This window comes from Procambarus clarkii, chromosome 20 (assembly GCF_040958095.1).
Source record: "Procambarus clarkii isolate CNS0578487 chromosome 20, FALCON_Pclarkii_2.0, whole genome shotgun sequence".
Taxonomy (NCBI): Eukaryota; Metazoa; Arthropoda; class Malacostraca; order Decapoda; family Cambaridae; genus Procambarus; species Procambarus clarkii.
Window position 1 is genome coordinate 8625992 of NC_091169.1, and position 15641 is coordinate 8641632.

The 15641-nt window shown below is 43.3% G+C and overlaps 1 protein-coding gene across 1 annotated transcript; it reads right to left on the reverse strand.

The window, feature by feature from the left end:
* Window positions 1–10461: 10461 nt before the first annotated feature.
* LOC138366681 (tigger transposable element-derived protein 1-like) lies at window positions 10462–12003 on the reverse strand. The gene has a single exon (XM_069327948.1). It carries the CDS (start codon window positions 12001–12003, stop codon window positions 10462–10464), a length of 1542 nt encoding a protein of 513 aa, XP_069184049.1.
* Window positions 12004–15641: the final 3638 nt, after the last annotated feature.

Here is a 15641-nt window from a genome sequence, read left to right on the forward strand (position 1 = left end):
AAAATATATTCGTTTCTTCGTTTTTAAAAACGAAGCTATACCTAATAAATTCCCTGTAACCCACCTTACCCCTCTGTTGTCAACCCATGTATGTTTTTTTTTTTTTTTTTTTTTTCAAATCAACGCTGTTTGAATGTAATTTTCTGTAATAATTTGTAATTGTATTTGTGCTGCTTTTTCAACAATGTTCCCCCCTCTTTTACCTCTATTTTTATTTGTACTCAACACATCTTATTCTTTTTACCCATTAGTTTTAAGCTTTAGTCATTAATGTTTTTCCTGCCCGAAACGCTTTGCGTAATAGTGGCTTTAGGCATTGTATGTACTAGCTCTATCTATAAAGCCAACAAACTTTGTAAAATCTCTTTATGTATGTACCTTACCTAAATAAAAATTATTATTATTATTATTATATATATATATAAAAAAAAAAAAAGTGAAGAAATCTAGGGGAAAAAATCGACAGGTTCATAGCATAAATGTGACTGTATTTTGTTTGTACTCACCAATAATTGAAGTCCTGATCCGCTTATGTTGATGATCGATGTTGATGAAGCATAGTTATTTACATGGAAGAGGTGGTGGTGGATGTTGATGGTGTTGGGTTCACTGAAGTTGTTGGGTTGACTGGGTCAACATGCGATGAGTCAGGTGCAGGTGATGCAATGCGAGCTTTCTTGGAAGCCATTGCAAAAGACTCTGTAATTGACATTTGTTTCATTCCCTTGGCTCTTGTTTTTAAAAACTTCATATACAAATTGTACTGAGTCATGTCCTTAATTTCAAACTCGCTGTTACTCGTGTCCATAAATGCCAGAATTTCTTCAAAATTTTTCTGAATTTTTTCCATATTACATTTTTCCTTTAACGTTTCTTCATCCTCTTCCTCTTCCTCTCCATCTTCTTCATTGCACTCCTCTGGCTTTTTTGCTGTACATACTAATTCTATAATTTCATCATTAGTCATGTTTCGATTGTTTGGGGCTTCTTCATCAAAATCTATCCATCTATCTATGTCATCTTCTATTGTTTCAGTCACCAGTTCTGCTCTAATCTCAGGGGACTTAATCCCCTTGACATAGGCTAGGAGTTCCTCTCTTAATTTTTTCTTCTCGCTAACTTTCTTCACCGCAAATCCTTCAAAATCTGCCTCGTCATCTTCCTCAGGAAACAGACTTGACGCGGGCCAAAGTTTTTTCCAACCATTTCTTAGTGTTGTCTGCTTTACCTCATCCCATGCACTAGCAATAGTCCAGATAGCTGACTTTATTGTGAAGACTTTATAAAAGTCCTTAAATGTTCCAAGCTGATTGTTAAGACGTCTGGCAAACATCCTCTTGTAGTGGTGTTTAAGGTTCTTAATTATTCCTTGATCCATGGGTTGGATCACTGAAGTTGTATTGAGTGGCAAAAACGTTCCAATAATATTGCCATTTACTAGCTCATCATCTCGTGGATGCGTTGAACTGTTATCTAGCAGCAGCACAACTTTGCTGTTTTGCGGGAGACCAACACTTTTCAGGTGTTCCTTCACCTCGGGTACAAAGTTCTTATTAAACCACTCGACAAATATTACTCGAGACATCCACGCACTTGGCTGGTCCTTATAAATCACAGGGAGGCACCTGGCTGACTTTAAAGCCCTGGGGTTTTTACTAATTCCAATCACAAGTAATTTTAATTTGTGCGTGCCAGCTGCATTTGCACAGCACAACAAAGAAATTCTCTGTTTGTTCTGTTTATAACCACCTGAAGGATCATCCTCACCACTATGAGCCATCGTTTCTGTGGGAAGCATACGCCAGTACAAACCTGTCTCATCAGCATTATAAATTTGCTCTGGAGATAAATTTTGTTCCTGCACCATCTCCGCAAATTTACTCACATACTCATCAGCACCAACAATATCAGCAGATTGTCTTTCGCCATGCACTTTAATAAACCTAATGCCATGACGGGTTTTAAAACTTCTGAGCCATCCATCACTGTATACACACTTTTGAGTAATTTTCATTGCTTAGTGAAATTCACGCGCCTTTTCCACGAGCAGCCAGCCTGCCACTGGCTTCTTCGTCACTTCACGTCTCTGTTTGTACCACTCCCACACTGCGTTATCAACACTCTCCACTTTTGCTTTACTTACTACCTTTCTATTTCGTATTGCTTTATCACTTTCACTTCTAGAGAAATAGTCAAAAATGATAGGTTTAGCCTTAAGAAGATCAAAAACAGTACTTTTACTAATGCCATATTCAGCGCACACGACACTTCTCGGGACACCGCTCTCCACCTTCTTAATTATTTCAACTTTCTTTTCAAATGTCATCACTGACCTCTTTCTTTTACGTAACCCGCTTGTAGATGCTTTCACTGACACAATGCGTGCATTTGGAGTCGACATGGTGCACGGATGTTCCTTGATTGTGCTGATATGTAAAACAAAGTCACGGAATGAACACTCCAGTCTCGTGACAAATTCAAACAATGGGAACAATAGGCCGTGAGTCTGTGACGTCACAGGGTAGCCGGCGGCGCCCGACACGGTCAGTGAGCAAACTAAACCATCACCCACCCACCCACCCACCCACCACGGGCCGGCACGATGCTTGGCTGACCGCTTCCTCACCCGAACTTGGTTCGTGTAAGGTAACCCCAACCCCGGCCAGCGTGAAGCTTGGCGGACTACTTCCTACCCGAACTTAGTTCGTGTAACGTGACTCCCCAACACCAATCGGGAAACAGGAAGTTTCGGATAACTAAAGTTCGGGAACCAAGTGGTGCTCTGTTCCTCCATTTTCTAATTTAATCCGTTCCCAGAGACGGTTCTAAAACCGAAAATTGAAACAAATTTTTCCATAAGAAATAATGTAATTTGAATAAATTCGTTCCACACCCCCATAAATATTTACTTAAAAATATATTTTATACATACTACTACTTACATTTTGTACTACAGTACGTACAAGTATATGTTACCGTTATTGAGGAGCCAGTTGGCATATGAAAGACGGTGAGGAAGGGAGGAAGGAGGAGAGGTGTTAGTGTATGGAAGAGGAGTCCCCTTCCATTATGACAGCAGTGATGACATTTCTGGGGTACTCTCTGTCATACGTTTTGCAGGCATACCACATGGACCAGGTTGTGGTCTGTCTGTAGTTGCTTGGTTTTCCCTAAGTTTAACTACTTGTCTGTAGTGAGACATCACATTGTCTTACTATAAATGATCTCTTGTTTTTCCTTTGTCGTCATCCTCACAACTATTTTCTTAGGTTGAACTTTACCACTGAGTTAATTGGAACCCATGGCATGATAAATAATAAGAAATTTTATGTTTAGAAACAAAAAAAGCACAAAAACAATAATTCAAGCGCAGTCATCACTAGGTGGGAGACACTGGTAAACTGAAGCACGCCATGTGCTTGATCAATTTAAGGACCTCTTATTTACTGTTCTGCCGGTTCTAACTACCGATTTTTAGATTGTTAATTGGCACCTTATTTACTGAGTCATTGGCTGTTAAATCCGGAATAAGGTATTGAGTTTACCGTATTACAGAGTCCAGTAGGTGTTAACTGAAAGTCAGTATCATGTTTGTTGTAACACCCTTGCTTTCGCTAGGCCAGCAGTTACAATTTCCCTTCACAAATTTCACTGCTTCCGTCAGGGCTAGTCACAGTTGCAACCAGTCAGTGGCAGCCATGGTCAAGTCACAGTCAGGCAGGCATTCAGTCACAAGTTAGTCAGGCATTTACAGTTTGTAAACAACATTTGTCTGATGTTTACAGAACACCAATGTTATGTACTCTCACAAACCCAATGTACCTTGTATATAAGTCAGTCAGGTAGGTCAATCAGTTACAGCAGATAGGAAGTCTACCTCCAAGGCCACCATCTGGCAGGAAGGTAGCTGAGAATTTGAACCATATTAACTCCGAATTGATCGGCTACACACGCCTGGAGGGGTGGGGAATATTTCTGGGAGGGCCCAGTGTGGGGATGGGGAGGTGGGTAGGATGTAGTGGGAATGGAGGAGCTGAGTGGATGTGGCTAGACCACAGTTGCTAGCTAGCCCACCTGCCTGCCTGCCTGCCTGCCTGCCTGCCTGCCTGCCTGCCTGCCTGCCTGCCTGCCTGTATGCCTGCTAGCTAGCCAGCCAGCCAGCCAACCAGCCAGCCAACCAACCAGCCAACCAGCCAGCCAGCCTGCCTGCCTGCTAACTAGACAGCCTGCCTGCCTGCTAACTAGACAGCCTGCCTGCCTGCTAACTAGCCAGCCTGCCTGCCTGCTAACTAGCCAGCCTGCTACCTAGCCAGCCTGCCTGCTAGGTAGACAGCCAGCCAGCCTGCCTGCTAGCTAGCCAGCCTGCCCACCCACCTGCTAGCTAGCCAGCCTGCCCACCCACCTGCTAGCTAGCCAGCCTGCCCACCCACCTGCTAGCTAGCCAGCCTGCCCACCCACCTGCTAGCTAGCCAGCCTGCCCACCCACCTGCTAGCTAGCCAGCCTGCCCACCCACCCACCTGCTAGCTAGCCAGCCTGCCCACCCACCCACCTGCTAGCTAGCCAGCCTGCCCACCCACCCACCTGCTAGCTAGCCAGCCTGCCCACCCACCCACCTGCTAGCTAGCCAGCCTGCCCACCCACCTGCTAGCTAGCCAGCCTGCCTGCCCGCCTGCTAGCCAGTCCACCTGCCTTCTAGGTAGCCAGCACACCCGCTAGCCTGCTAGCCAGCTCACCTGCTAGCTTACCTTGAAGTTACCTTGAGATGGTTTCGGGGCTTAGCATCCCCATGGCCTGGTCCTCGACCAGGCCTCCTCGTTGCTGGACTGGTCAACCAGACTGTTAGATGCAGCTGCTCGCAACCTGACATATGAGTCAGGGCCTGGTTGATCAGGTATCCTTTTGAGATGCTTATCTCCTTATCAACCAGGCCCTGACTCATATGTCAGGTTGCGAGCAGCTGCATCTAACAGTCTGGTTGACCAGTCCAGCAACGAGGAGGCCTGGTAGAGGACCAGGCCGTGGGGATGCTAAGCCCCGAAACCATCTCTAGGTTCTCTTTTGAACACTGTGAGGGGTCGGCCAGTTATGCCCCTTATGTATAGTGGAAGCGTGTTGAACAGTCTTGGGCCCCTGATGTTGATAGAGTTCTCCCTCAGAGTACCTATTGCATCTCTGCTCTTCAATAGGGGTATTCTGCACACCCTGCCATGCCTTCTGGTCTCATGTGGTGCTATTTCTGTGTGCAGGTTTGGGACCAGCCCCTCATAATATTTTCCTTGTGTAAATTATTATGTATCTCCCGTCTTCGCTCAAGAGAATACAGATTTAGGCATTTTAGTCGGTCCCAGTAGTTTAAATGTTTTACTGAGTGGATTCTAACAGTAAAGGATGCTCTCCAGGTCAGCAATTTCAGCAGTTTTGAAAAGGGCTGTCATTGTGCAACAGTATTCCACTCTAGAGAATACTAGCATCTTGAAAAGTAGCATCATTGGTATATCATCTCTAGTGTGAAAGATTCTTGTTATCCAACCTGTCATTTTTCTTGCAGTTGTAATGGCTACTTTATTGTGTTCTTTAAAGATAAGATATTCCGACATGAGTATACCCAAATCCTTTACATTCTCTTTTCGTTATAAATTATGACTTGACTGTGTTTTGTACATGGTTTCCATTTTTAAATTTTCATTTTTTCCATAGCGAATGAGCTGGAACTTATCTTCGTTAACCCTCAAACCGCTAGGGGCCCAAATGAAATTCACTCCCACAGGCGCAACAAAAAAAAAAAAATCCAAAAAATTCTTTCGTCTTATAGAAGTGTTCATTTTTGTTCCCTGATCACAGAAAAAATAACAAAAAAATCGTAGGTGGGATATTTTAGCCGCAATAGGGTAGGGAAGTGTGGCAAAAAAGGGGCCTTGGCAGAGCCTTCACCAGACGAGGTCTACTCCGCCCGAGCTGTCAGGCGGCAGTTGCCACAAATATATTATTACCTAATTATTTCAATGTCTGATTTTTTCTTAGTTTTTTTGCAGTAATAATATTCCATACAGTGAATTGTGGTATATTTATATTATAAAATGTGTGAACCATCTCTGTACTCAAAATTATGGTGTGCATACAGTATTAGTGATTCAATTATTATGTTCATAAAACAATAAACAAATAGTTTTGCTGTTGTTACACTTTATACACAGGTTATATATAAGTATCTGCATGTTTTGTACACCATAACGAACTACTAAGTTGGTCTTGTGAGTCAAAAAGCAACGAGTGATCACCAAACACCAGCGAGCCACTCACTGCCACTCCCTCCCTCAACACCACCTCACTCACCCTCATTCACCTCCTACAATACTCTTTCTGTATTTATTCACTATACAGAGACGTTATATATACGTATTTACATGTTTTGTTCACCATAACTATACATCTACGCTTGTATGGCGAGTAAAGGCCACAAAGACGTAGCTACTCACACAGTCAGCTGATCGGCGGCCGCCCTCAAGGCCAGACGCACTAATATTTGTCCTCCAACAATATTGTTTGTGGTGTTATTACGCTATATACACACATTATATATAAGTATCTACCTGTTTTATTCACCATACCTGTACAAATAAGCTGGTATGGTGCCCAAAGACCATAGTGGCCATCAGTAAACATGCCAAGTCGTGCAGACGACGCTCCTCCCTCACCAAAATGGCGGCTCCCAACCTACTCCTCTCGCTGTTATCTCACACTATACACACGTTATATATAAGTATCTACATTTGTGTTCACCATAGTGAACCACTAAGCTGGTATGGTGAGTGCAGTCAATAAATGGTGGCCACACACAGTCAGAAAACGACGCCACAACCCTCCCTCTACAGCCTTACTCCTCCCTCCATGGAGCACAGCGCTAAATATCACCACAATCTTGCTATTATCAGAATCCTGATCAGTTTTATCACAGTCAGGGGGCTTCAGTAATACTATCACTGCTAAATAATAGCAGTATCATTTATATTATGGTATTTGTAGACGATGCTGTGGTCACAAGCTGAAGAGCGGTGCTGTGAGCTCGTGCTGCGTGCGCCAGCCTTGGTGGCTTGCTCAATACTGACACTGTAACACCTAAAAATGTTGGCTTGGATTTTTTTCTAGGTGGCATCTGGCAACTATTGGTCGTGGCTGTACTATAGCTGCCCCATCCCAGGCGGGGCATTTAAATTATAGCGCTAGACACGAAATCATATATAAATGATGTGCGCGGTTTCGATTTTATCACTGATATCATTTATATATGATATGCGCGGTTTGAGGGTTAAACATCATTTTATTATCTGTAGCCCATAGAAAGACCTGATTTACACCTGATTGGAGGTTTGCCGTGTCCTCTATATTGTCTACTCTCATAAAAATCCTAGTGTCATCTGCAAAGGAAGATACAGTACTATAGAGTGTGACCTTGTCTATGTCTGATATGAGGATGAGAAAAAGTACTGGAATAGGCACAGTACCCTGAGGGACTGAGCTCTTCACAGTTCATGGATAGGATTTTATTTTGTTGACTATTACACAATGGATTCTGTTAAGGGGGCATCTGGTTGGCATCTGGGTCCAAAAATGCAAAAATGAAAACTCGTTCGATTTCAATCAAACTTTTTTGACAAGTTCTATATGAAAAGTGTTCCATCTGGTCCAAGTTTCAGCATCGTAGCATAAATAGGAAGGGAGAAAAAAAATACTGAAGTAGTTGTGAAAATTATGCAAAAATGGTCAAAATCGATTATCAATCAAAAGTGTCAACTGAAATCATAGCTACGACTCTTTGCTATCACAATAGCATATATTAAACAAATATTATAATTAGTTTATTTGGAAAAAAATTTAAGAAAATTTTTTTTTTTTTTTTTTTTTTTTTCAATATTTTTTTTTTCTTTTTTTTCGGGCGATTTGCATCAAACTTACACACCTGACTGTACGTAAGCCTATCTGTAAGGATGCCAATTTTGGAGAAAATTGATTGGTGTCAACCTCAGCCACAGATTTTAGAACCTTAGACTTTATTCATTTCTGTTTTTTTTCAATTGACACAAACGTTTACAAAACTGATTCATTTTTTATTCAATTTACTTGAAACTTACACAATATATGTGGAGGGCATGTCTCTACATTGGGGGCTTTCATTTTTCTCTAAGTTCATTTATTGATTTTATAATACCAATAAACATGCCATATTTGCAAAAATTTGTTGGGGAACTTTGAACATTTGTATTAGGAAAACTAAAGATGTTTTGGAAATTCTAAAGCCCCCAATCCTTTATTATATGCTAATGTGTCAGAAAAGTGTCACAGAATAATTATATCTGAAATGTGTGTTCTGAAGTGTGGACTTGAAAATGTGTGAAAAACGTTGTAAAAAAGAAAAAAAAAACTCCCTTTCTATTTACGCTGCAGTACTGAAACTTGGGACAATTTCAGCACTTTTCATATACAACTAGAAAATTAATATTGGTTGACATTGAACAACTTTCATCTATAATCCTCAGACGCCCCCTTAATCAGAAAATTTTAGATCCATCTGCCTATTTTTCCAGTAATTCCTTTTGAACGCATTTTGTGTGCAATAACACGATGGTCACATTTGTCAAAGGCTTGTGCGAAATCTGTATAAATTACATCAGCATTTTGTTTGTCTTCCATGGCATCTAAGGCCATGTCATAGTGGTCCAGCATCTGTGATTGGCAAGAGCACCCTGTTCTGAAATTTTGTTGTCCAGGGATATGGAGTTGCTGTAATTCCATGTATTTTGTGATTTTACTTCTTAGCACACTTTCAAAGATTTTTATAATGTATATGTCAGTGTTATCGGTCTGTAATTTTTTGCCTCTGCCTTATTTCCTCCTTTATGAAGTAGTGCTATCTCTGCTGTTTTTAGTATGTCAGGGATAATGCCAGTATTTAGCCTCTGTCTCAAAAGAATGTGAAGGGCCTCCAAAAGTGTTTTTTTTTACAGTTTTTGATGAATATAGAGTTCCAAGAATCTGGTCCTGGTGCAGAGTGCATAGGCATACTGTCTATGGCTTCTTCAAAATCCAGTGGGGATAGGGTGATATCTGATATATGATTTGATGTTGGTATCACATCCATGAAAAATTCATTTGTACTATGAATCTTCAGTGTATTTAGTGGCTCGCTGAAGACATTGTCACATTGATTCCTCAGTATTTTGCTCATTTCTTTATTGTCCTCTGTGAAAGTCCATCTCTCTTTCACAGAGACCCGATACTAGATATAGTTTTCATCTTGATTTTGCATAGAAGTAGAAATATTTTGGATTTCTCTCTATTTCACTGATGGCCTTTTGCTCTCATTGTCTCTCTTTTGGACTTTGTGTGATTCTTGTAGCTTTAGTTCAATAGTTTCTATTTCTCTATTTAGCCTTCTTCATCATTCTTGAGTTAGGATGTGACTCTCAAGTTATTCCGCGATTCATTTTCTTTGCCTAGCTAGCCAGCCCGTCCACCTACTTGCCAGCCTGCCTGCCTGCCAGCCAGCCCGCCTGCCTGCTAGCCAGCCCGCCTGCCTGCTAGCCAGCCCGCCTGCCTGTTAGCCAGCCCGCCCGCCCACCTGCTAGCTAGCCAACCCGTCCACCCACCTGCTAGCTAGCCAGCCATCCTGCCAGCCAGTCCCCCCCCTGCTAGCTAGCTAGCTAGCCAGCCTGCCTGTCCGCCTGCTAGCCAGCCTGCCAGTCCACCTGCTAACCCTGCCTGCCAGCCATCCCCGAAGCCCGCCCACCTGCCCCCACTGCCCATCCACCCACCAGTCAGTCACCAATCCATCCACTCTGCCTGCTGGCAGTGAAGTGCGACTAGGATGTTGAAACTGTGGCACTGACCATTTGCTTTTTGTTTTTTTCATTTAAGAATAATACCTGATCCCTATGCTCCTCCTCGCCTCATGAGAGAGCTATACATTTTGATCCTGGCTCCTGATAGGTATTAGATGGATCTGAGAAACGAGGTGCCTTTACCTAAGATTTAGCTGGATAAGCACTTGGCAGCTACTAAGGACCTCATTAGAAAAAGGTGTTTCATTACATTCGTTATGTGACATGAAATCCCAAAATAACGCATCTGGAAAAATTCAGTCTGTAATACAGTGGTACCTCAGAATACAAGTGTCCCTGTACAGTGGAACTTCTATTAACGAGTTTAATCCGTTCTGGCACCAAGCTTGTTACCTGGAAAACTCGTCTTTGGAAACAAATTTCCCCATTTAAAATAAAGGAAATAAATTTAACCCGTTCCACTCCCAAAAACATCCATACTTGTATGACATTTTTTAATGTCAATATAATACTGCACATGTAATTATAAATGTTTTGTTGTACTGTTTTAACATTTACTTTACCTTATGAAGAGTCGTTGCTGGCTTGAGGGAGACGATGGGGAGGTGGGAAGGAGGAGAGGGGTTATGGTGTGGAAGGAGAATCCACCTCTGAGTCAGGTGGGCTCTCTCTTCTTGGGATTTTCACCCCACAGGGACCGGGTTGTGGTTCACTATCACTGGCTCTTCGTTTCTCTACTTTCGGAAAGAACTTTTCTATTGACAATTGCTTTTGTCTTTGTTTTAGGATGTCCCTAAAATGAGACAGTAAATTGTCATTAAACATGTTCACACATCGGGTTGTCACTGCTTGATCAGGGTGATGTTTTTCTAAGAATGCGGTCACCTTTTCAAACATTCCTAACACTTCCCTGATCTCACTTGAAGAGGCAGCAGCATCCTCCCGTACCTCCTCCTCCCCTGATGAGAACTCTTGTGCCTCCTCTTGATTAATCTCCTTCTGAAGTTCCAGGAGTTGCTCAGTGGTCAGTTCCTCACTGTGCTCCTCCACTAACTCCTGCACATCAGCAGCATCCAACTCCAGACCCAAAGTTTGCCTCAGAGCAACAATATCATCCACTAGATGCACTTCCGGGTCTTCCACAGGTGCAGATGCAGGTGCAGGACCGAAACCTTCAAAGTCTCGCTCAGGGACACCCTCAGGCCACAGGTTACGCCAAGCAGAGTTAAGGGTCCTCCTTGTCACTCCTTCCCAGGCCTTATCGATCATACGTAAGGCACCCAGGATATTAAAGTGGTTCTTCCAGAATTCTTTGAGGGTCAGCCCTGTATTGTCGGTCACATCAACACACCTCTCCAACAAGGCCTTCATGTAGAGTTTCTTAAAGTTTGCAATGACTTTCTGGTCCATAGGTTGGAGGAGTGGAGTGGTATTGGGAGGAAGGAACTTGATGGTGATGAACTGATTTTCAGGATACAATTCATCTCGCATCTGTGGAGGATGTGCAGGAGCATTATCAAGCACAAGCAAGGCCTTGAGTGGCAACTGTTTCTCTTCAAGATATTTCCTCACTGAGGGGCCAAAAACATCATTGATCCATTCAGTGAAGAATATCCGCGTGACCCAGGATTTCTTATTGGACCTCCACATCACATTCAGTCGCGCCTTATACACTTTACATGCCTTGAACACGCGTGGATTTTCTGAGTGGTAGACTAGCAGCGGCTTGACCTTGCAATCGCCACTTGCATTGGCGCAGAGGACGAGAGTTAGCCGATCCTTCATCGGTTTGTGGCCAGGCAAAGATTGTTCCTCCTGTGTGATGTAGGTCCTCTTCGTCATTTTCTTCCAAAACAGGCCAGTCTCGTCACAATTAAAAACTTGTTGGGGCAAGAACTCCTTTTCAGCAACAAATTCCTGGAACTCTGGTACAAATTTCTCAGCAGCAGCTTTATCAGAGCTGGCAGCCTCCCCATGTCGCACAACACTGTGGATACCGCTTCTCTTCCTAAATTTCTCAAACCATCCACGGCTTGCCTTAAATATCTCCTCCTCTTCAGACGACGCACCTGGTGTCTTCCTGACAAGGTCCACATACAACTTCTTGGCCTTTGCACAGACAAGAGCTTCAGAGACACTATCGCCATGCAATTGCCTTTCATTCATCCAGACTAGCAGTAGCTATTCAACCTCTTCTAGGATTTGTGGACGTTTCTTGTTAACCTTGGTAACTCCTTTAGCCACCTCAAGCGTCTTAAATTGTTCCTTCCTCTTCAGAATGGTACAAATCGTTGATGAGGTCCTGCCATACTCCCTGACGAGATCAACCACACGCACACCACGCTCGTGCTTTGCTATTATTTCCTTCTTCACTTCAACAGTAATTGTTGCTTTCTTCCCCTTGCCAACACTGTCTTTAGCAACCAGCTTCTTTGGTGACATCGTGCGTTACAAATTGCAGTCACCAAACCACAAAAAAACAGAGAAAAGCGCAAATAAATCCAGAGGGATGCTTGTCGTGTGAGATACAACAACAACACTGGCGTCGGAGGCATCCGAGAATTTGCGAGAACCCGCGAGACGCTAGGAAGCGCCATGTGGTTTCACTCGTTAATAGAGACGAGCTCGTCAATAGAGACAAATTTGCTGCGAGTGGCTTGCTCGTTACTGGAAAAACTCGTTAATAGAGCCACTCGTTAATAGAGGTTCCACTGTATATGAGTTTTTCGGAATACAAGCAGGATTTGCTAGAAAAATTTGCCTCGGAAGACGAGGGTGTTGGTACGCGTACAGGCCGACTAGCGTGTGGTGGCACGGCGATAGCGCCTCAGTTTACCAGTACCTTGCACCCAGTGACTATCCCGCCTGAATTCTCCACAAGGATTTATGTTTTTTTGTCGGCTTTTTGGCCATTTGGGCATAAAAGTTATTATATATCTCACCATGGGTCCCAAGAAAGCCAGTGGTAAGGTTCAACCTAAGAAAATAGTGTGGCATTTCGGGCAATTGAGCAGCAACATTGAAAAGTGTATACTCTTTTCACTGTCCTGACATTAATTTTCGATGTACGTATTTCATTTTTGTACCAATGTTTTTTGTACGCAATAGAATGTTCTAGAAGAACATAAATATAAAATGTCCCAAAAGCATGAGTTAGACCAGCACCAAATAAAGAACTACGTTGATCACTAGCCATGAACGCCAAACAGCGACGAAATGTTTCTACTCTTTTAAGGGTTGTCAACTCCACACTTGTCCTACAGCGTTAAATTTGGTATCACTGAGATCGCAATAAAATTCCCTACACGGACATATGCATATAAATGTAGAATCGATGTCACAGTCCACCCGCAAGAGTGTACTCACCTAATTGTGCTTGCAGGGGTTGAGCTTTGGCTCTTTGGTCCCGCCTCTCAACTGTCAATCAACTGGTGTACAGATTCCTGAGCCTACTGGGCTCTATCATATCTACATTTGAAACTGTGTATGGAGTCAGCCTCCATCACATCACTTCCTAGAGCATTCCATTTATTAACTACTCTGACACTGAAAAAAATCTTTCTAATGTCTCTGTGGCTCATCTGGGTACTAAGTTTCCACCTGTGTCCCCTTGTTCGTGTCCCACCCATGCTGAAGAGTTTGTCTTTGTCCACCCTGTCAATTTCCCTGAGAATTTTGTAGGTGGTTATCATGTCTCCCCTTACTCTTCTCTTTTTCCAGGGACGTGAGGTTCAGCTCCTTTAGCTGTTCCTCGTAGCTCATTCCTCTCAGTTCCGGGACGAGCCTGGTGGCATACCACTGAATCTTTTCTAACTTTGTCTTGTGTTTAAATAGGTATGGACTCCAGGCTGGCAGTGCATATTCCAAGATTGGTCTGACATAAGTGGTATACAGGGTCCTGAACGATTCCTTACACAAGTTTCTAAAGGCAGTTCTTATGTTGGCCAGTCTAGCATATGCCACTGATGATATCCTTTTGATGTGGGCCTCTGGGGACAGGTTCGGTATGATATCAACCCCCAGATCTTTCTCTCTATTTGACTCTTGCAGGGTTTCACATCCCAGATGGTACCTTGTGTTCAGCCTCTTGCTCCCTTTCCCTAATTTCATTACTTTACACTTTCCTGAGTTGAAATTTAGCAGCCATTTTCTAGACCATTCCTCCAGTTTGTCCAGGTCATCCTGTAGTCTGTCTACCTTCATCCATCTTGATTCTTCTCATAATTTTTGCATCATCAGCAAACATTGAGAGGAATGAGTCTATACCCTCTGGAAGATCGTTTACATATATTAGAAACAGGATGGGTCGAAATACTGAGCCCTGTTGGACTCCACTGGTGATATCTCGCCACTCTGATGTCTCCCCCCTCACCGTTACTCGCTGTTTCCTGTTGTTTAAGTACTCCCATATCCACTGCAGCACCGTCCCTTGTACTCCTGCCTGTTGCTCCAACTTTCTTAACAGCCTTTTATGGGGTACTGTGTAAAAGGCTTTCTGGCAGTCCAGGAAAATGCAGTCGGCCCACCCTTCCCTTTCCTGTCTAATTTTTGTTGCCTGGTCGTAGAATTCTAGTAAACCTGTGAGGCACGATTTACCATCTCTGAACCCATGTTGGTGGTGTGTTACAAAGTTATTTCCCTCTAGATGCTCTACGAGCCTTTTCCTCACGATCTTCTCCATCACCTTGCATGGTATACAAGTTGGGGAAACTGGCCTGTAGTTCAGTGCCTTTTGCCTGTCACCCTTCTTGTATATTGGGACTACGTTAGCTGTCTTCCAACTTTCTGGTAGGTCTCCTATTTCCAGTGACCTGTTATACACCATAGAGAGTGGCACACTTAGTGCTTCTGCACCTTCCTTTAGTATCCATGGTGAGATTCTGTCAGGCCCAACAGCCTTTGTCACATCCAGCTCCAACAGACACCTTTTGACCTCATCACTGGTGAGGTCAAATTCCTCCAAGATGGTGAGGTCAAATTCCTCCAAGATGGTGAGGTCAAATTCCTCCAAGGTTGCTTGGTTTGCCTCCTCATTTAGTGCAGGGGCTTCTCCTTGTCCTATTGTGAAGACCTCCTCCTGGAATCTCTTGTTAAGTTCTTCACACACTTTGTCATTCTCTGTGTATCTGTTCTCCCCTTTTTTCAATTTCATCACTTGTTCCTTCACTGCTGTTTTCCTCCTGATGTGGCTGTGGAGCAGCTTTGGTTGGGTCTTGGCTTTACTCGGTATGTCATTTTCAAACTGTCTCTCTGCTTCCCTCCTCACTCTGAGGTACTCATGTCTGGCCCTCTGGTATCTCTCCCCGCTCTCTGGGGTTCTATTATTTCTGTAGTTTCTCCATGTTTTTTGAATCAGCTGCTTCGCTACCTTGCTTTCCTGGTTGAACCAAGGATTTTTCTGTTGTTTTTCGTTTCTCACCTTTTGGACTGGGATAAACCTGTCTGCAGCTTCCTGGCACTTCTGGGTGACAAAATCCATCATGTCCTGCACATTCTTGTCTCTAAGTTCTGTTTCCCATGGTATTCCCCTTAGGAAGTGCCTCATCTCGTCATATTTCCCTCTTCGGTAATTTAGTCTTTTCCCCTCCGATCCCATCCTTGGATAGGTTATCCCTACCTCCACCAAGTACTCTAAAGTCAGTACACTGTGGTCACTCATTCCTATTGGGGCTTCAGCTTTGACTTCCCTTATTTCTGACTTATTCAGGGTGAATATCAAGTCGAGTCTAGCTGGCTCATCATTGCCTCTTACTCTTGTGGGTTCCCTGACATGCTGGCTCAGAAAGTTCCTTGGTGCCACTTCC